At 37.1% G+C, this 23,326-nt stretch overlaps 1 protein-coding gene across 1 annotated transcript; it reads right to left on the minus strand.

The window, feature by feature from the left end:
• Positions 1–2,029: 2,029 nt before the first annotated feature.
• msps (msps cytoskeleton-associated protein 5) lies at positions 2,030–21,577 on the minus strand. The gene is made up of 2 exons (XM_090369469.1): positions 21,477–21,577; positions 2,030–8,290 (listed from the first exon to the last, which is right to left on the minus strand). Exon 2 carries the CDS (start codon positions 8,270–8,272, stop codon positions 2,168–2,170), a length of 6,105 nt encoding a protein of 2,034 aa, XP_090225595.1. The 5' UTR covers positions 8,273–8,290; positions 21,477–21,577; the 3' UTR covers positions 2,030–2,167.
• Between the last annotated feature and the right edge of the window lie 1,749 nt (positions 21,578–23,326).

Genomic DNA, 23,326 nt, shown 5'->3' on the forward strand with positions numbered 1-23,326 from the left:
CTAGTTACCCAACTGGTAGTGAAATCAGCTGAGCCTGTAAGAGAGTATTGGTGTTTCCCCTACCCATATTGGTGTTTTTACTGTGATACAATATTACAACTTTTTAACATTTCTTTTTTAAAAAAGTGTTCATCAACATGCTCTTTAAAGGATATTTCACAGAGGCACAAAAAAATAAAAAAAATAAATAAAATATTCTTACAACTGTACTTTTCAGTACTGCATAATCCATTATTTGAATGAAATGGTAAGGTAGCATGAACAAAGAAAACAATCTAGGGGGGGGGGTGAAAGAGAGAGAGAGAGAGAGATAAATTAGAATAAGTAATAAATAAAAAAAAAGAGTTATTTGCATTGCTTATTATTTACTTGGACTGTAACAATTGGTCCAGGATGAAATGTAGTGCATTAATAAATTTTCCTTCTTGCTTAATGAAACAATGTAACAACAAAAATAAAACATTACAGTATCCTGCTATTAGGTAGTACTTCTTTCTCTACTTTCCAGGTTCTCAAGCTATTATGCTGGTCAAAAATGCATCAAATGATAATAAGAGATGGGGAGAAAAAGTCCTTAAAACCTATTTTTTAATGTAAAAAAAAATTACTATAAGCTGAAAATTTTCTAATTTAATAACAATCCTTTGATGTTTTCTGCTTGAAAATTTGCCCAAATATTATCCAACTCCCCACTTTTTTAGCCAATAATTTTTTTTCACACACATTTAGCAACAATGAAAGCTTAGAGCTTTGTGGTGTCCTCTAAATTTGTATTCTTCATTATCCTACATCTGCCAGAGCAGGGTTATGGTTATGTGCCATAGTACTCTTAAAATTCCTTAAGATGTGACCATTAATCTACTAGCTTTTTTTCATAATTCATATTGAAATGCTCATGTACTAAGAAATGTCCAAGGTAATGCCAACTTTCATGATTTTCTCACTTTACAAGGATTTTGTAGTACATGGAGTAGAAATATACTTCCTTTCTGAACACTGTTTTCTTTAACAGAAAATTAAATATTCAGTAAACTTTAATAATTCCTATAAATGATTACCCCAAGGTATATCCAGACTAAATATATAGTTTCTTGGATTCTGAAAGCAGAAATTTTTTAATTTTCAAAAAGATAGAGTTATAACAAAAATGTATTTATTAAAAAAAAAAAATACTGGCAGTTATTTCTATGCAAGTATTGTGTTTTACAATAATTATTTTCTCATCATGGCAACCAAATAATTTTTGATAACAATATAGTTTTTCAATAAAAGAAATGTTCTGTAATGAATATAGAGGGGGAAAAAAAAGCAATGTTTAACATGATGCTTCTTAATGATAAAGTTTAGTATTGTCAAAATCTGATCATGGAAAAAAAGCCTTTAATGAAAAAACACAATGTTCAGAAAACACAAATAAACTACTTAGAGCTCAAAGGGCTATTTCTTGTGACTTTTAAAATGAAATCACTTCTTCACAGCATAAGAATTGTCAAAAAATTTATCTTTGTAATGATTTTGGGAATATAATCTTGTTTTAGATATCTAAAAATAAATGTCTAAGTAATTAAAAATGAAGAAACAGAAAAATAAACCTTTTAACAGGTTCACTTTGCAGATAACAGTCATGTGTTCACTCACAAAATCAAGAGCTAAATAACAGCACAGAGACCTTAGGTCTGTATGAATATTTCTACAGAATTACAAATAAAATGTTCTATCATATTCTGGTAAAGTGCACACTTATGAAAAATAATTTTTTAACCATTTCCTAATTTTTTTTTATAAGAACGCTCGTTCACAATTTTTTCTGGTGAAACCAAAGTCATTATGAAGGAATGCATCTACTTCAAACAAGGAATGATTATTACTAAATGATAAAGACATTATATTATGTATAAGATATAACTTGCAGCTTGGTTTTTGGCCCAATAACATTTAGAATATTTTACATTACAAAACAGAGAAACATTAACTTATAAAAATTAAACATGAAGAAAATATATTACAAAAACGTATACTCTTCTGTGGCCCAGCATGTTTTAAAATCTATGCCATAAATTCTTCTCATAGGACACTGTCTTAAAATAATACATTTGTACAAAATGTAAATTAGAATAATGACAAACCTGTAGTCTTTCTTTACTGTAGGATTGAACACACCAGTGTATCACTTTATATGAATCTTGTTTTGCTGTTTTATGTCCTCTAAAATACGTTTGAGTTTCTCAACATCCTGAAAGAGGGATTCCATTTCTTCTTTGGATAGCATCCCAGTGCTATTTTCACTCACTGCGGGGACACTTCCCAATAACTGCTGAAGAAATGCTGGATCATCATATTTGGTAGTATCCATTCCAATACGAGCCACAAAAATTTTCAGCCATTCTATCCAATCCATTGGTGTAGTTTCTTCTGAATTTGGAGGTATTGGAGGATATCCTTGGATCCAGTTATCTGTAACAGAAGTTTTTAATTCCCTGTTGGATGACATATGATCTGGCACACCAAAACTACTTATACGAGTTTCAGGTTTAAAGGAGAACTTATCAGGGGAAGGATTAGAAATGTCAACTTGTTGTCCTTGAGCAGCTTTTTCTTGTTCAATACCTTTTATTCCTTCCCGTATATAATTCTTAAAGAATTCTGATGACCTCTGAAGGAATGGTTCAATATTTGCTTCTGGATGTTGTTGTCTGAATTCATACAATTCCAGCAGACCTTCTTTTGTATGCTCCTTTGACCCAATCTTCTTAAAAATTTCAGTTAATGCTTCATGAGTAGATTTTGATAATTTCAATGGTGAACTCTTTGACTTTTTTGACCCACTACCAGGTTCTGAAATTCCATCTTGTTCATGGCTTTGATGATGTCCTCGTGATGTGCTAGATCCTTTCCTTTCTTTTCTCCTGTCCCCATCTTTCCTTAGATGAAGGATCTTCTGTACATAATTTACAAGATCAGACTCTTGTCTATTTGGGATTAACATTAAATGTTTCATTATGTCCTCACCCTTGTAATTTATAAGCGTATAAATAGTTGTCTTTATAGTTCTAATGGGAGTGTCAGAAGGCCGGTCTCGCCAAGAGGAGGAAGGGTATGTTTTCAGGAAAACATGAAGGTCAAGTAATATTCTATCAATATCCAGTTCATCTATATATTGATTCATCATGCGAAGCATTTTCCACAAACATTTCATTACCAGCTCTGTGAATCGTTCTGAAGCATTCATATTTCCAACACAATCATGAAGCAATTTGATGAGAGCACTCATTATCTGACTTGGGTTAGAACGCTGTAGAATGCGAACAATTAAAACATTAATTGACCGAACAATTTGAGGTCCTTCTTGTAATTCATTAAGACGAGCATCTTGCATAACTGTAATAAGGTGTGGTATTAAATCTCGTAGAACATCACGACTAGCTTTTTTTGCTAATGACTTATTATCGAATAAGGATAACAAAGTCATTGTAACACATCTATACAACTTTAAAACTTCTGCCTTACAGATATTTTCATCAGCCATATGCTTATTATGAGCAAGGCGGTATTGAAGTGCACCCATTACTAGTAACTGATCTACTCGAGTTCCCAGAACTGCCTCAGCTCTGTCATCCTGTCTTAGAACCTCATCAACTTGGGCAAAAGCTTCTACAACAACAGGAATTTCTTGGGCAGCAAGCTGAGACATAACTAAATTCAATGCAGTATTCACTTCTGCAGAGTTATTTAAGAGTTTAACAGCAGATGCAGGAGGTCGTAGCCTTGTTTGAGGTAACTGAATATCTGGAAGACTGAGAATTTCATCAGCATTTACTTCTATGTGGTCTGGAATTTTTGTTTCAGGCTCTTTAGACTTGAACATCTGTTCTATGTCATCTACTTCTAGAGTTAGAGGACCTGTGGAACGTGGACGCGGGATCCGACCTTTTGGGGCCGTTCGGTGCAATACCTCTACAGAATCAACATGCTGGAGAGGGCTTTTGCTAAGCTGAGGTGAAGAACTGGTATCCTTCTGGAATTCTTTCTGCATTACATTTCTGACTTTTGATGATCGCTTGATTCTTTCTTCTAACAAACTCATATCTTTGTCTGCAAGCTGGCTAACATACTTATATACTTTCTCACCTTCAAGAAAGTATGCCTGAACTACACAATTTAAAGCTGCATTGCGAACACTGTTATCACGATCTGCAATCTGTCTGGCTATTTCTTTTAAAGCTACTGCTGTAGAAGGTTGACATACGGAAAGGCCATAAGATTCTATCATATATCCCAGTTCTTCTAGGCACTCAGCTCTCTGTCTGGCATTTTTGGAAGCAAGACCTTGCATTATATAAGAAAACATTTTACTGGAAGGGTATATCTGGCACATAAGTTTAATTATCTCACGCACACCTTTTCTAACAGGATCCTTTGGATCACCCATTTTAAGTATTAAGTACGGTATAAAAGAAGCTGCTTCAGGCTCTAAAAGGCGATAATTACAATTTATTAATGCTTCAAATAACTGTTGGAGGTATTCTATTCCTCTAATCAAAACACTGGGATTTGTATCAAAAAATCTCAATGCTAACCATTTCAAAATCAAATCTAAATTAGACACAGTGGCATCTAGGTTAGCCGAGATGCATTCAACTAAAGTGTCAATAGTTTTTATGTGGTACTTAAAATCATTATGGAAACTGTTAGCAACCAGAGTACGTCCCCAAGAAGCAGTAATCATCTGATCTTTCAACTGAGAATAAAATTCTTCTCTGGGAGTTGTAAAGTTCCACCGGAGAACACGTAATAGTTTTTCATCATTTAGGCGTTGCTCTTTTAAGTTATTTGCAACCAGAGGTGGTGAGGTATCTACTTCTTCTTCCTTCTTACTTCCTTTGGAAGCCTGAACATTTCCTGCTTTGAGAGTGAGTTTTGACTTTGAAGCACTACGATTTAGCTTGCCTCTTCCAATTCCTGATACAACGGGTATGGCATCATCATTTTCTGCCATAGTTGTTGGTGGAGGTGAAGCATTGCTAATAACACCTTTGGCACTACTCTTTGGTTTAGATGGGCCCTTTTCAGGAAGACTAGGCTTAATTTTCTCTAAGTGGGTCATCACTATATTTTTAGAAGCAGGCTTCAGCTTATTTGCAGCACGGGAAACTGCTTCATATCCAACGTGCATTGTGAAAGGAAGCAAGCTTTCTTGTGCCTTCTTACGCACATCATTGTTTCTGTCTTCTAAACAAGACAGAACTGGTGTTATGCAGAGATTCAGTTCAGTAGCTGGCAGTGACGTTGCCTCAGAAAGCTTTTCTGCTAACCAACCTAGCAATTCAATTCGTAAGTATGGATTATCAGAACGCAAAGCCGTACTAATAATTTCTCCTTCAAACAATGCTGAGAGACTACAACGTTCAACCCAAGAATTAAGACACTGAAGTGCAGCATTTCTTACATTAACTTTGCTGTCCCCCAAAGCTGTTAACATTCCAGGACCTAAAATACGTATGTGCTTGTTACTATGGGGACCTAAGGCTATGCCTACAGTTTGGCATATTGTAAGTGCCTGAATTGAAAGATTTTTATTTGTGTCTGTAAGTCTATTTCTTAAAGCCGTGGGCAATTCTCCAAGATTAGGAGTAATGAATTTTGCTTCATTTAAAATTCCTGATAATTTTTGTAGTGCTTCTTCTCTCACTTTCCAATTCTTATCTCCCATTTCTGATATTAATCCTGATGTTATCTGTGGACTAATGTCCACTCTTGGTACCAAGTCTGCTATATTAACAGACAAAGCTTCATTTGATTCATCTCCTTCAGCAGATACTGAAATACCTGTTTTAGATGCCAGACCTCTAATTGGAGGTGGCGGTTTTGAGTCCTTTATTTTTTCCAACTCTGTATCAATTTGTTGTAGTAATGAAGGTTTCTCATCTTCAAAGAATGTCCTTATTTGTTTTCCAACATAGAAATATAATGTTCCTAAAAGAGCTAGGGCTGAATTACGTACAGTGGGATTTGTTGAGGAGAATGCTTTCTTTATATTATCAATTACATCTTTTACTTGTAGTTTAAGTCCAAATTCTTTTATTGCATTTGCTAACCATAACAAAGCTTCTGACTGATTTTTGGGATTTCTTTGAGAAAATGCTAGTCGCAAAACTTCTTGACCGATATATTCAAGATTAATGGCTTCAGCAAAGGCTGTCAGAGCTGCACCAGCAGATATACCATTCTTTGGATCACCTATTTTATCCACTAAATCAGAGAGGCAACATTCTGCTGTGTAATGTGAGATGGTTGCATTCTCAACTATATATGTCAATATTTCAAATTTCAGCTTTAAAATCTGAAAATTATTTTCTTTGAAGCCTGGTTTTTTAGCTAGAATCCGTATTAAAACTTGAGAGGGAATGGAATTCTTATCCATCTGCTGTGCAATATCTAGGAATTTCTCAGTGGCAGATAAACGTTCTTTCCAGTTTGCACTCCCCAGTCCCGCCAAAACATCGTCAGGTAGTAAAGTAGAACCTTGTGCTATTACTTCCTCATCTGTGAGTTCTTTCTCAGTGAACTCTGTTGCAGCGTGGATATCTGGAATTCTCCTTGAAGCACTACCTTTTTTAGTTGTTTTGGTAAAAGTTCCTAGTTTAGGTTTAACGGACAAAACAGGGGCAGATGTTGTCTTTTTTGCTACCACCACTGCTGGAACTTTGTCTGTACTATTCTGTTCAGCTGGTACTGCAGAAGTTGATTTTGCTTGAGTGGCACTTGCAGACTTCTTATTAGCACTGATCACTACAGCTTTTTCACAACAATCTTTTATTTTGACCATTTTAATAGGGTCTATTTCCTGTAAGAAAGGACTGAGAATCTTTTCTCCAACAACCTTCAAAGCTGTGCCTAAAGCTTCAGCAGATGCATCACGCACATTTCCGTCTGTATCATTTAATGTTTTTATCAAAGAAGCACAAAGAGGTTTAAGCAACTTTTTATTCAACTGTGCAGGCACACATTGAGCAAAACACCTTGATAAAAATGCTGCCGTTTCTCCTCTGACTTGAGGATTTTTGCTCTCTAAAGCAGTTTGAACATCTTCAAGCATCAATTCCAAAGATGTTGTTTGATAAATGGCGTCAATTGCCTCTCTTAGTGCTTGCACCACATTTTGTTTTTTCTCCTTGAATTTCTCAAGAACTGCAGGAATGCAGTGGCTTGCATAAGGTTGAAACTTTCTACGTAATCCAAGTGCCAAATTTGCTAAGCATTTTCCTGCAAGGCATACAACCAATATATTCGTATCCTTTACAATAATTTTTCTGAGAGATCTTACAAGCTCACCATAATCACTCTGCTCTAATCTGCGTTGTGTCGTTAACTGATAAAGGCATTCAACAGCTTCCTTTCGTTCTTGCCACTTTTTAGCTTCGCACTGTTCAAAGAAATCCTTTGGAAGTTTTGAAAGTATATCTACAGTATCCATTAAATCATATGGATCAATTTCTGGATGATGAGAAGGCATGTCTTCCTCTCCTTCCTCTGTGCCTCCAGTATCTGCAGCCAGTTTAGCTTGAACTTCTTGCTGAGATCGAAGAAAACGAATAACCACTGGTTTTTCACATCCAGCTTTCTCAAAATCACTTTCAAGTTCAGTTAACTGAACAGGCTTCAGTGATTGCAACTGAGGTTTAATTGCATCTCTAATCCAACGATACACTTCAACACAGAGGACTTTTGCCTCTTCTCTTACTATTTTATCTCTATCTTCTAGAAGTTTAGGAATAAGCTTTACAAGAGGCTTGATGGTAATGACTTGTGGTCCAAACACTCTGAGAGATTCTCTAAGAGCAACTATGCATGCTGCTACGACTTTTGGAGATTTATTCTCTAATCCTTTTATTAACTCTTCCTGAACCATTTCCTGCTTTTCTATCTCAACATACATCAAAGTTATTTCTAATGCAAGTTCTTTTGTCTTTACTTTTGGAGCACCCAAACATTTGGTTACTATACCATTCATAACATCTCCACAAGTTTTTCCAGCACATGCAGCATTCTGCACAAATGCTAACACAGCAGCTAAGCCTTTTTCTTGGGCAACAGCATTATTATCAATTACAAACTTTTTCACCAAGCCTAAATATTTTAAAAATTCAGGACTTTTTTCATCTTGCTGCTGAAAGAGCTTGGCGGCTTCTTCATAGCCAGTGACACGAGCTTTCCATAATTTATGCTGACACTTTTCTTCAATTGGAAGCTTAATAAAGTCATCTTCATCCATTTTTTAGCTTTTCTTGACCTAAAAGAAAAGTGTACATTAAAAATGTATTGTATATTATGATCAAATTTGCAGCTTCTACAATTAATATCTAAATAATTTATTTCCAACATGCACACAGCACAGCCTTAAAATGCCTGAGAACAAAATTTAAGATATTTAAAGTAGGATGTTGTCAATTGCAAGGTTTCTGCATTCACTGGGCTTAGGCTTATGGAAAAAATCAGGGTCAAGTTTTCAGGTCAAACATACAGTCAGACCGCTATATAACGAAATCGATCATTCGCATGAAAAAATTCGTTAAACAGAAATTTTGTTGTAAAGAAATATGACCTTTTCCACAATAAAAAATACTGTAATTCAACATTCAAAAAAATAGTAAAAGATGGGAAATAAATCAGAAATAAGTGAGAATAAATAAATTTTTTAACATATTAAAACAATTAATTTATTAATACATACATATTAAGAAATGACTACTTACAAGATGCGTACTTAGTGCACTTTTAAGAATTATTTCGTAAAATATTTGGTTATTTTTTGTTGCATACTGGATTTTACTGTACATTATTCATAAAAATGTTCGCATTTGTTTAAACACTCAAATATATTTTATGGCACATTTTCTTCACAGTGAAGGCCTCAACGCAATGTTTCAAATGCTGCTAACATTTCATGTTTGGAAGGTTTAATATTGCCCTCATTTTCATCCAACTGATTGTCAATATTGTCACTATTTCTTTGAATACTCTCCAAAATGTTGGTGTCACTTGAATATTCACTTAACACTCCATTTTCCCCAGAAATAACTTTTTCTAGTAAGCCATGGCACTTTTTAAATTTGTCCAGCCAACCAGAACTGGCTTGGAATGTCTTATGACTCAAAAAGATGCTTACTCCACAGCCTTTCCTTTTATTAATGGCCCTGATTTGGCATGTTTTGGTCTCGAATCAATTTCACCCACTTAATAAGGGCTTCATCTTCATACAGGCATAATTTTGCAAGCTTCTGACTGGGTCCTGTTTCTTCAAACATTTTGAGAACCAAAACACAGTTTTTCAGAATGGTTGACACATTATTGGCAGGGATCCCAAATTTTAAAGCAATTTCGTTTTTTTTTTTTTTTTAACATCCCGATGTACACTATTAAGCACTTACACTTTTTCCTACACCCAAGGAGTTCTTCTTAGACATTGTAAGGTTACTTGCACATCAGCTTCAAATAAAACTGATTTAGGGACCACTTATACCTAAAATGTAAACAGAGACAGGTGAAATTTAATGAAAGTGTGGATGACTCATTTCTGCAAAACAACATGTGAATTTCTAGGAAAGAGGAAAATCACTCTCTCCTAATTCTGTAACAGGGTACTTACAGCAGAAAACAGACCAGTGTTTGGTCTGTTTTTTGCTGTCATTGACCAAATCCAATGTCTGCATCAGCAATATGCATTAATCTTTGCAAATGGATGTGGACATTGACAGGAACTGATTAGCACGATTTCTCGGTACAGTAGAGGCAGTTGTATATAGGCCCATAGATTTTATAGGCAAATTGTGGAATGTTTAGCTCTTAATTCTTAATCTTTTATCTTTTAATTTGTGCTTTCTACAGTATCAGCTCTATTTGCTTATGTTGTTGTTATTTTATTTTTAGGAGCATTAGCAACTAAGGCCATATTGCTCAGGTGATATGCGGTGGTCATTCCCTGACCTTTCCACATCCTCCGTATTTGGTGGGCACGGGCTCGAACCCCGGTCTAATCAAGAAGAGTGTGCTACGCACTGCTGCTCCTACCCACCTTGCTACGGAGGCACCTCTATTTGCTTAAGGCAAATAGAGGCACCTCAGAGGTGAAAACAATGCATACCCAGGTCTCTTAAAATCAGTTTGTTAAAGGGAAATTTTCTTCGCTATATGGAAACTATTTTCAATGTAATAATCAAGGGAAAATCAAAAAAATTCTCTATATAGAAGTTCTTTAAAGAGAGGTCCGACTGTATTTTTGTATGCAGTATTTATTTATACACATTAATGGGCTATTAATGATGCCAGTTTATATTAAACAATTTATATTAAAGTAATCTGATTGCAAAATGTATTTTTTTTTAAATACTGTTTGTGAGATTTTTAAATTCATATTTTTAATATATTAATTTCATATATCATAGCACTGATTTCTGTTTAAGATGACAACTTTATTTTAAACCGACCGTAGTTCATGTTTTTAATTGCACAAAGGATCAGGATTTTTTTTTAATATGGATTGCAAGAAAAGGAGAAAAAAAAAAAAAAAAAAAAACCCCCTACTGTAATTTGCGACTGTGCTTAGAATATAAATACTGTATGCTGATTACTAGAGATTTTTGGCTATATAAATAACAAATAAAGTTTTTACTGCTTTGTTATGACTACCTATATTAGTTGTTTCCTATCATTAAGAAACATATGGATTCCCAACAAGAAGTGTTCTACTTTGATGACACGAATCCAAAACTGATCTTTCAACATACATAATACCATTCATTCATGGAGGACCAGTACCAAAATATTTTCAGCTGTGGCATCGAGAGTTGTGTCAATAAACAATGTGTATAATAAGATCAGTCTATCAATTTATAATGATTACAATGAAAACAGAGCTACAAGGCTCAATAGGTTCTACGCTGTAACGATATTTAAAAGAATAAAAGAGATTACCTCAACCTGGAACTTATAATGACTTCAGAACGATGCTCTCCAAATGTAGACAGATAAAATAATTTAATGAATTCTTGCACTGACAGCACCATGAATGATTCAATGCAGCCCCGGAAATGAATGGACCCCAAAACACATAAAACCATCCCCACAAAACTATGAGTGAAAGAAGAAGTGTCAAAATTAATTACAACCAAAAAATCGATCATGGCAATAAAATAAATTAAGATCACAGCGATGAAATAAATCGAGAAGAAAATTTTAAAAAACAATTTTAAGAAACTTTCCTTCCTTAAGCTGATTAGGCTTTTCAATGAGCCATCTTGATCACAGGTTGGAAATAACATGATGTGTATATGTGTCAAGATATTAAAAAAGGAGAGACTATTTGTCCTGGCACGTGCATAAAAAATCATTTGCGATTTGTACAGAGTGAACAGCTGTTTGGAAGAAAAGTAACACTGAGAGCGAAAGAGAAAACCAAGTTTTTTAGATGCAGAGGAAGCAATATTTGTAATGTTCTTGTACCAAGAGAGATTACAAGTCAGAGTAATCCCCAAAAGAGATATATCATTCTGCCTAAAAATCGGAGTGTCACCAAAGATAAGCATAGGAGAAGAAGAATCCTTTTTGTGAGATATAAGACAAGACTAAGTTTTAGAAGGATTGAAATCAACTAAGTTGTCTTTAACACCACTGGAGAATTACCTGGAGACAGGCATTTCAGGAATTGGTAGCTGATATTCGAGAAGTTGAAGCTGATTAAGCAGGGCAAGGTTTTTCAAAATGGAAAGTGGAATGTAATGTGCTATCATCGGCAAAACTATGGATAAGATTTCCAGTGAATGGAAGAAGGTCATTAACATATAAGAGGAAAAGAGTGGAGGAAAGAACTGAACCTTGGGGGACATCAGCATTAGTGGAGAAGTTAGAAGACAGAGAGCCATCTACTATAACTCTCAATGAGCGATCAGAGACAAAACTGGATAACCAATTACAAAAAACAGTTGGCAAACCATAAGACGGCAGCTTGTTTAGAAGACCTTCATGCCAAACACGATCGAAAGCCTTTGAGATGTCAAGAGCAACTGCTTGTGTTTCACTGAACTTTTCCATTGAATTTGTCCATAAATGGGTAACATAAGCCAGAATATCACCAGTGTATCGACATTGACGGAATCCATACTGGCGATCGTTGATCAGATGAAAGGTTTCTAGGTAGATTAAGAGTTGCCGGTTAATTGATTTCTCCATTACTTTAGAAAGAGTAGAAGTAATTGCAATGGGATGATAATTGGATGGCAGGGATTTGTCACCCTTTTTAGGAACTGGCAAGATATGAGAAAATTTCCAACCAGAAGGAGAAACACCTTTGGAATAAGAAAGTGAAAAAGGCGGCAAAGAACAGGAGTAAGTTCAGGAGCACAGGTTTTGAGAACAAGTGGAGAAATGCCATTGGGACCTGGAGCTTTCTTAGCATCGAGATTTGTCAAAATCCTTCTGACAGAAGATTACAGGAGGCATTTAATTGGAGCCTGTTGGGAATGGTAGGAGGTGTTTTACCAAGATCATTAATACATGAGTTGGAAGAAAAATGGGATGCTAGCAAGTCAGCTTTATCCTTGGCTGAAGTGACAACAGAACCATCTGGTTTTGACAGAGGTGGGAGCAGTGATGAGCAAAATTTGCGGCCAATAGCTTTGGCAAGAGACCAGAATGTTCAGCTACTATTAGGGCAAGAAGCAAGTTTTCTACTCTTAACCTGTTCAAAATCTAGTTTGGAATAATTAATGACTGCTTTACAATTGTCGCGTGCTTCGGTGTAGGCAGAAAATGAAACTGAAGAATTGGAAACAAGCCAATTACGATATGCAATATTCTTCTCTTGAACAGCCTGAGCACTTTAATTGGAAAACCAAGGTTTAACTAAAGGACGAGATTTTAATGTGGAATAGAGGATTCCATTCCTACAAGAACAATTTCACTGACACGATCAGAGCAAACGTTGACATCAGAAGTTTTGAAACGGTAGTCCGACCAAAGAAATTTTGCAGGTCATCCCATTTTGCATTCTTGTAATGCAAACAATATGAGGTTGGGAATAGCCATGAGATAAAGGCTCCACTAGAGAAGAGACAATCACCAAGTTGTGATCAGAGGTACCTAAAAGACCACTCATTTCAACCGCGTACTTAGAAGGGTTGTTTGTGAGAAAAAGATCTAGTGTGTTGGCTGCATGGTTAGGATTGTCCGGTATTCTTGTAGGTAAATGAACAATCTGTGCAAGGTCATTAGTAATTGCAAAAGCCTCGGCATCTCGACCAGCTGGGTCAGTGTGACTAGAAAACGGAAGCCAGCTGGAATTGTGAACATTAAAATCACCAAGGAAAATTACCTAACTGTTATGAAAGTTGGACTGAAGAAAGTCAAGTTGCAAAGAGAGGAAGTCAAAGAGATCCAAGTGATTAGTGGAGTTGGGAGAATGGTAGAGACAACAGATGAATTTTACACAATGAGGTAGAGAGATTTTAAGCCAGAGAAGATCGAAAAGATGAGATTCTAAATTACCAAGTCTCTGACAGGGAATATTGGTACGAACATATGCATAAGTACCACCTTTGAGGTGAAAAGAATCATACAGCGAATAATTTGGGCAACTGAGGTGAGCAGTAGTTGAATCACCCAATAACTGAGATTCTGTGAGAAAAAGTAAGTGGAGTTTGGAAGACTGAAAGTGGAAATGGACATCGTTGAGATTAGAATTGAGACCATGTATATTTATGAAATGAACAAGGAAGTGTTTGGGAGGTTTAGATCTTTTTGCAGATAAGCTTACTCTATTAGTTTGACAATTCATGGTGTATTCAATAGTAAGAAAAAGTGGGGAGGGGGGACATGCTGTATGAAGTAATGAAATTTTTGGAAATGGCGTACACATAGTAAGAATATATCCAGATCATTGACATAACGTGGCCTCGACAATGCCCCCCACATACACACTACTCGGACTCCCTCCAGTCATCATCTGGTAGAGTAGAGATAGCAAGATTATACACTAGCTGATCTGGAAGCCTCCTAAAGAGTTACGAATAGGTTAGGTCCGGTGTACTAACAGCGGCCGGCCTGCAAACACTGTTTTAGAGCTGTACCCTCGAAATGTAAGGAAGATTGGTTTGTTTGTTTTAGGTAGTTGTTGGCGCATCGGCTTCTGTGGCCATAATGCACCTCCCAAGGTTTTTGCAGTACTCTGATCCAAGGCCGAGGCGGGATTTGAACCAGCGACCTTTGGGTTGACGGGCAGGCACTTTACCCACCGGGCTAGCGTGGTCAGCATAAGGAAGGTTGGATCTCGCTATGATGTTCATCATAACCTCAAAAGTCATCAGTCATACTGCATGATGGAAGAGATGGGGAAGAGTTATTCCTCATTCTTTTAACTGGGGAAGAGTTATTCTTCTTTTTCTGGGGAAGAGTTATTACTCAGTCTTCTTTTAAGTAGCCAAATGATGTTTATTTTGCTTTCATAAAATAAACATTCATTTGTAAAGAACAACTAAAACTCAATTTTTGAGGGGTATTCAGGTGTACCATTAATTTATCAGAGGTATTTTTTATGATGTCGATTTTAAATTGAAATTGAATAGCTTCCCTTTATTTTTTACAATGTCGCATATGGTTTAATCACCAACATTATAATGGTTCTTTAGAGATTTAACGGATGCACCGTTTTCCAAATTTTGAATAATTTGAAGTTTTTGTTTAATTTGAAAGCACAACTCTTGCATTTGCCCATCATTTTCATGATTTCTAAAAAAAAAAAAAAAAAAAAAAAGTTACTATATAAAAAAAAATTCCGACCCCTGACATAAATAATGAAACAAAATTTGTCCTTTTATGGTGCAACGGGACACAGCGCGCTAAATCAAACTAACCATTTGGTCTTGAAGTGTCCCATTTAATCCAATCCCGGTAAATAAATCGAGAGTCTGCTGTACTTTATTATTACTGTATTTAATGTTGGTAACGTCTTACTGTGTGTTTAATTTATCAATTAAACTTTATTATACATATGTATGTACAAGAAAATCATGTCATATATGGGGTCAGCAGGTGTTCGCTTATATCCGCGGTTTCAGCCATCCAACTAGGTCTTGAAACGTATCTCCCGCAGATAATGGGGGGGGGGGGGTCTTACTGTATATAACTGAAAAAAACCCCATGAGCTGTCCTCGCAGCTTGTCTGTACTACTCAGAGAATTTCCTATTTTCATTACCGCTATCCACATGCAATACTTTGCATTTGTCAATGTTAAACTTCAATTGCAATTTCTCAAAACATCTGCAATATTTCTGATCTTGTTGCAGGTGCATATCGTGACCGACATTAACGAGCCAGTCAACCTCTGCATCATCTGCAATCTTAATACATTAAGCCTGATATATCTTCATCAATATCATTAATAAATACAGAAGACAACGATGGGTCCCAGCACCAATCCTAGGTAATATTTGTTCAGTTTCTGTCATGTGTTCAATTTCCTATTTTAATACCCCTGCTACTTCAGTTTTTCGGGGTCCATAAAAAGGGAATTATCAAAACTCAGTGCAAGGCAGTTTTTTAATGGAATGCCATATGCATGCTATTAGGTTATTAAGAAAAATGTTTTTCCATATTAAGTCACCTTCCCTATATGGCAACAAGAGCAAACCAATTTTGATTTGATGATTTTCTTTCTTTCTTTCTTTTTTTGTTTTTTAAATGAGGTAATGTCCCTACAGTGGGATATATTATGAGAGCATCCTTGGACTCAGGGGAGGTCCCCACGGACTGGAGATGTGCAAATGTGTCCCCAATTCACAAAGGGGGATCGAAGGGTGACACGAGTAATTAGACCAGCTAGTTTAAGGGTAAAATAATGGAGTCACTCATTAAAAATGCATAGCAAAATCATCTAGACAAGACTGCAGCAATAATTTAGACATAGCATGGGTTTGTTAAGGAAAAGTCTTGTCTGACAAATCTGATTAGATATTATGATGTGGTTACAAAGGAACTGGATGCAAAAAATAATTTTGATATCACATACTGCACCTGTAGCTGAGTGGTCAAGAGCAGAAGTGCAGTAGCACACGCTCCTTGAGTAGACTGGGATTCAAGCCCCTGACTGCTAAATACGGTCGATACGATCTGCCAACACCTGCACTGGACCAGCGTGGCAGATTATGGTCCATTTCTCTCAACATGAATTGTTGAGGAGACTTCCATCCTGCAGTGGGTTGACAATGGCTGCTGTTTACCGTTTTTTTTTTTTTTTTTTTTTTAATTGGATTTCAGGAAAGCTTTTGACACTGTTGCAATGGAAGACTATTGTACAAATTAGAGCAAAATGGTATTAAGGGTAAGTTGCTACAATGGATAAAAGGATGGTTGAATGGGAGAAGACAGAGGGTGGTAATCAAAGGGCGCTGCTCTTCGTGGACTAATGTTATTAGTGGAGTCCCACAGGGTTCGGTGTTAGGTCCACTGTTGTTTTGTATATTTATCAATGATATTGATGAAGGTATATCAGGCTTAGTGTTGAAGTTAGCAGATGATACAAAGGTTGGCAGGGTTGTTAATGACAGTAATGGCAGTGTGCTACTGCAACAGGATCGAGAAAATTTGGGAAGTTGGGCTGAGAAGTGGCAACTGAAGTTTAACATTGACAAATGCAAAGTACTGCATATGGGTAGAAGAAACCCCACAGGAACGTATCACCTGTGTGGTACTGCACTTAAGGTGGTAGAAAATGAAAAAGACTTGGGAGTAAATGTGCAGTCAGATATAAAGTTTTCTGAGCAATGCAGACAGGCTGCCAGAACAGGTCATGGGGTTTTGTCAATGATATATAGGAATTTTGCTAGCAGGGAAAAGGAGGTGATTGTCCCTCTGTATAAGGCAGGGGTGGCCAACGAGTTGATCGTGATCGCGGATTTAATTTCGGTTGATCACAACAAATTTTAAATATACAGTCATCCCTTGATTTGTGCATCTTGTGCAATGAAATTTTTGAGATGGTAGATCGCAGCACATTTTGAAGGAAAAAAGTAGATCACATCACAAATTAAGTTGGCCACTCCTGGTATAAGGTAATGGTCAGGCCATGCCTTGAGTACTGCATACAGGTCTGGAGGCCTCATTTTAGGAAGGATGTAGATTTTCTTGAGCGTATCAAGAGAAAGGCAACAAGATTGGTGAGGGGAATGAAGGAATCCTCTTACCAAGAGAGGATTAAGTTCTGCAAATTGCAGCAGCTGGAGACCTAGCCACCTGCAAGATGATCTGATTGAGGTGTATAAGAACTTGAATGAGTTGAGCACGCTGAATTCTGATGGGATTCGTCCACTTGCTCAGATTACAAACCTAAGGGGGCGTAAATTCAAACTGAGGAAAAACAGATGTAGAATAGATGTGTAAAAATTTGCCTTTAACCAGCAGGTGGTTAATTGGTAGAACAAACTTCCATTTGTCATTGTGGAAGTTGATAGGTCAAACAAATTTAAGGAGGAACTGGACAAAACTTTAGAGGGAATGTTGTGTGAATTTTTTTATTTTTTTGGCTGATGCTACATAAGCTCGTACGCTTGCTTTCTTGCATCACATGCCACTATTACTATTACTGTTCAAGGTTTAGGCATAAATGGATGTCAGGTGACCTAATGAGATTTGTGGCAGAGAAGAAAAATGCATGGGATGCATATTAGCATTAGCATAGGATGCAAGAAAGCAAGCGTATACAGCATCAGCCAAAAAAATAAAAAAAACCCTTCCCAATTCACCCATCCATTCACTCCAAATGCTTGTCTAGTTCTGCCTTGAATTTATTCAACCTGTCAACCTCTACAATGATAGATGGAAGCTTGTTCCAGCAATCAACCAGCCAGAAGGGTGGTTGATTGCTGGAACAAGGTTTTTTTTTTTTTTTTGCTGATGCTGTATAAGGTTTCTTTCTTGCATTATATGCCTCTACTAATGCTAATGAGAGTATGAGCCAGGCAATTCAGCTGCCCTGGCTCAGATAAGGTGGGGAAAGGGAAATTAGCACAGCAAAAGCTTGGCCTAGTTTGGTTTTTTACTACAGTCACCATGCTGCTCAGTGATAGGTATAGACAGCATGGTAGTAGTAGTAGTGGCATGTGATGCAAGAAAGCAAGCTTATGAACTTATGCAACATCAGCCAAAAAAAAAAAAAAAAAATATATATATATATATATATATATATATATTACAAAACAATCCCCTCTAAATATTTGTCCAGTTCCTTCTTAAATTTATTTAACCTATCAACTTCCACGACAGATGGAAGTTTGTTCCAGCAATTAACCACCCGCTGGCTAAAGGCAAATTTCCACACATCTGTACTACATCTGTCCTTCCTCAATTTCAATTTATGCCCCCTTAGGTTTGTAATCTGAACAAGTGGAAGAATCCCATCAGAATTCAGTGTGTTCAACCCATTCAAGGCCAAAGTAAAAAGCCACACGGCCAACTGTCTGCTGTGCCAATTCTCCTTATCCACATCTGAGTCCAGTGATGCTTAATTGCCTGGCTCATAGACTACTGAGTGGTCAAAGCAAGAGTGCAGTAGAACACATCCTTTGAGTGCACTATTATTCAAGCCCATGACTGCTAAATAAGATTAACAATTGTATTCAAGATTTATTGTAAACTCCTCTGACCTGGTGGTCGTTCTGGAGTATAAACATTTAAAATTTTAAATTTTATACAGTGGGATCAACTGACGATGTTACCAACAGTAAATTCTAAGTGGGAAGCATTCAAGGATTTAATCGTGGAAGCTACTAAAAGTTTCATACCTATTAAGAACTATTGTTCCAGGTTTAGGCCTAAATTGTTGTCAAATGAACTAATGAGATTCGTAACAGAGAAGAAAAATGCATGGGATGCATATAAATTATCAAGCGACTCAGAAGCCTATGGCAGATATAAGTTAATCTGTAATCAGGTCACAAAGGAGGTTCGGCAGGCGAAGGCAGATTACGAGAAATCCTTGGCAAAAGATGCTAAGAAAAACAGCAAGGATTTCTTTACTTATATATATTCTAAAAGGAAGGGGATGAATCTGATTGGTCCACTTGACATCAATGGTTCGACTGTTGATGATCCTGCTCAGATAGCAAACAAACTGAATGAGTATTCTGCATCTACATTCACACGTGAGGAATTATTAAGGTTTGAAAATGGCAGAAGGTTATCAAATTGTAGCAGGATACTTAATGATTTTGTAATAACTGAGAGCAAAGTGGAAGAGAAATTGTTGAAGTTAAACGTAAGAAAAGCACCTGGGGTGGATGGGATCTATCCAGTTATATTAAAGGAGGCGGCAAAGCAACTAAGCAAACCCTTAGCCATAATTATGAGAGCATCCTTGGACTCAGGGGAGGTTCCCACGTACTGGAGATGTGCAAATGTATCCCCAATTCACAAAGGGGGATCGAAGGGTGACACGAGTAATTACAGACCAGTTAGTTTAACTTCTGTTCCGGGTAAAATAATGGAGTCGCTGGTTAAAGATGCATTGCAGGATCATCTAGACAGGACTGCAGCAATAATTCAGACACAGCATGGGTTTGTTAAGGGAAAGTCTTGTCTGACAAATTTGATAGGATATTATGATGTGGTTACAAAGGAACTGGATGCAAAAAATAATTTTGATATCATATATTTGGATTTCAGGAAAGCTTTTGACACTGTTGCACATGGAAGACTATTGTACAAATTCGAGCAGAATGGTATTAAGGGTAAGTTGCTACAATGGATAAAAGGATGGTTGAGTGGGAGAAGACAGAGGGTGGTAATCAATGGGTGCTGTTCTTCTTGGACTAATGTTATTAGTGGAGTCCCACAGGGTTCGGTGTTAGGTCCACTGTTGTTTTGTATATTTATCAATGATATTGATGAAGGTATATCAGGCTTAATGTCGAAGTTTGCAGATGATACAAAGGTTGGCAGGGTTGTTAATGACAGTAATGGCAGTGTGCTACTGCAACAGGATCTAGATAATTTGGGCAGATGGGCTAAGAAGTGGCAACTGAAGTTTAACCTTGGCAAATGCAAAGTACTGCATATGGGTAGAAGTAACCCCAGAGAAACGTACCAACTGTGTGGTACTACACTTAAGGTGGTAGAAAATGAAAAAGACCTGGGAGTAATTGTGCAGGCAGATATGAAGTTTTTTGAGCAATGCAGACAGGCTGCCAGGGCAGGTCATGGGGTTTTGTCAATGATATATAGGAATTTTGCTAGCAGGGAAAAGGAGGTGATTATCCCTCTGTATAAGGCAATGGTCAGGCCACGCCTTGAGTACTGCGTACAGGTCTGGAGGCCTCATTTTAGGAAGGATGTAGATTTACTTGAGCGTGTACAGAGCAGGGCAACAAGATTGGTGAGAGGAATGAAGGGATCCTCTTATCAAGAGAGGCTTAAGTTCTGCAAATTGCAGTGGCTGGAGACTAGGCACCTGCGCGGTGATCTAATTGAGGTGTATAAGGCCTTGAATGGGTTCAGCACGCTGAATTCTGATGGGATCCTTCCACTTGTTCAGATTACGAACCTAAGGGGGCATAAATTCAAATTACGAAAGGACAGATGTAGAATAGATGTGCGGAAATTTGCCTTTAGCCAGCGTGTGGTTAATTGCTGGAACAAACTTCCATCTGTCGTTGTGGAAGTTGATAGGTTGAATAAATTTAAGGAGGAACTGGACAGGCATTTGGAGGGAATGGTGTGATTTTTTTTTTTTTTTTTTTGGCTGATACTGCATAAGCTCATACATTTGCTTTCTTGCATCACATGCCACTACTACTACTATTACTACTATCCTCCGCTTCATCCTGAATCTGCTTTTGACAAGATATAAGAAATAAAAAAAATAATAAAAAAATGCAGCCTCAACAATGCAATCAGGCATTATTATTAGAAAATCTACTTCCCCGTAAGAATATTTTGTATAATGCCCTTAAATTTATAAATGTGAATAACCCCTGAAAGAGCGTTGTGTACATCAGCAAAGTTGCTTATTTTTGAAACCAGGGTTACCAATGGAAACATTACGCCCTAGCAGTGAGCTGAAAACCCTAGATAGTGTTTTCAGTTATCACCGTCACAATAGATAAGTATTACCACAATAAAACTTGTCGAAGATAGTCGTCTCAGGCGTGGGCAACATGATTTTTTTTTATTCAAAATGGGATTTTTCCTCCAGTAAAGCGCCAATCCACTGCAGAACGCAGGCAACAATGACAGAGGAATACATCACTTTACTCTTTTAAGTGCAGCCACGTATATTAAAATAAAAATACCAACTCTTAAAGACAAACGTTCTTACGGTGATGAACACTAAGAACAAATAATTAACATACAAGGGGCCCAGATGTTAATAAAAGGGTACATCTCATAAAATCTTCAGTCAGATGTCAGTGCTAGAAAGCATAGAACCACTTACCGGATTATGAGAGTGTTAAGATTAATGTAGAGTAAACAACACACGTCTTCCCTTTGTAAGATATTTCACTCAAACTCTCAGCATTAAAATTAAAAAATAAAAAAAAAAAACCACACTGTGTTCTATAACATCAACATGGTCAACTACTGAAATTTCACTCACGTTTCAACCGCCAGTTGAAGGTAACGTCACAACACACAGCATTGTAGGTAGCGTTGAAATAACATCATAAATATTGCTTTCGTGGATAACTAATTTACTATATGGGAACTATACGACGCGGAATGGTACGTTGTTGCAAGTTTTTAGGCACATCAGCAACATAGGCCGTATTGCGCCGTATATAATATATTTGTAAATTGAGTGCGTTCTGTAGTCGATTTGCTCTTTACTGGAGAAAAAATCATGTTTCCCTCCCCTGAGACTGATTAACTTGGATTAAGTTTTAAAATTTCTCTCGTCATTCACGGGATTCGAACTCAGGCCTGTTCCACCCGGTGTGGGAGACAGCGATTATGCCAACCGTGCTACCTATGAGGATCAGATCGGTTGGTTGTTGCAGGGAGTTTAGGCGCATCAGCAACATATACCACATTGCGCTGTATATAATATGTCTGTAAATCGCATGCGTTCTATGTTTTTTTTTTGTTTTTTTTTGTTAGTTGTTGGCACATCGACTTCTATGGCCACAACGCACCTCCCAAAGTTTTTGCATTTTACTCTGATCCAAGCCCGAGGCTGGATTCGAACCCGCGACCTTTGGATTGCCAGGCAGGTACTACCTGGCTAGCCCGGACGGCGCGCTGTATGTGCCCTCGTGGGTAGCGCAGTTGGTAATATCGCCGTCCTCCACACACCGAATGAAAAATAACTGAGTTCGAATCCCGTTGATGAAGGGAAAAATTTTTATGGGTCTTTTTCACAAGGTGCCTGAGTTAGTCGGTCTCATACGCGGGTCATGATTTTTCTCTCCCAGAAACTCGAGTTTTTCGTAAAGAAAACAGAGAATCGACCTCAGAACACCCGCAATTTACAGAAAATATACACGGAGCAACATAGCCTTAATCGTCGATGCTCCTAAAACCCAAAAACAACAACAACATGCGTTCTATGTCAATTTGCTGCTTGCTACCCTCCACGGAGACCGACTAACTAGGCCACATTATGAAATGTCCCCATAAAAATTCTTCGCCTCATTGGTTAGATTCGAACTCAGATCTTTTTCATCCTGTGTGTGGAGTACAGCGATTGTACCACCTGAACTACCCACGAGGGCTTCTGGATCTAATATGGAAACTTTTCCACTAATGGCATATGCTTCATTTCCACCCATTGTTTTTCTTAAGATTATGCCACTCTGGTTGCTGTATTCCGTTGCAGTGACTCACACGAAATTTGATCTACTAAAAAAATTGCTGTAAATTTGAGAGCAGAAAAGAAGCGGGGAGTATAAAGAAGAGTTGTCTTCACCTTTTGGTAGTCTAGAATCTCACTTGGATTTTTGCTTTCTAGAAACTGTCTAGTATCGTAAAGAAACTAGATACTTTCTATCTTGAAATTTATCTCTGAAAACTAATGTGTAAGAGGTTAAACGTTGCTGAGACGAATATCTCGTTGAAGATACTTGATCTGTCTTCTATCTTTGTTTTAGAAACAGTCCATTTTATAGTGTTAGAATGGACTGGCAGATCTCGTTCATGTGGACAGCAGTATCACCAGTAGGTATAACGAAATTTGATGGACTGGTACTAGAGCTTCTTTCCCGGGAATCTGCACCTCGTTTTCCCAGGATCCCGAATGTTTTTATTGGTTTTTTTTTTAATTCCCGGGAACATTAAATTGTCTTAAAT

The sequence above is a fragment of the Mastigoproctus giganteus genome, chromosome 3 (assembly GCF_048544385.1).
Source record: "Mastigoproctus giganteus isolate SK-2022 chromosome 3, ASM4854438v1, whole genome shotgun sequence".
In the NCBI taxonomy this organism is placed as follows: domain Eukaryota; kingdom Metazoa; phylum Arthropoda; class Arachnida; order Uropygi; family Thelyphonidae; genus Mastigoproctus; species Mastigoproctus giganteus.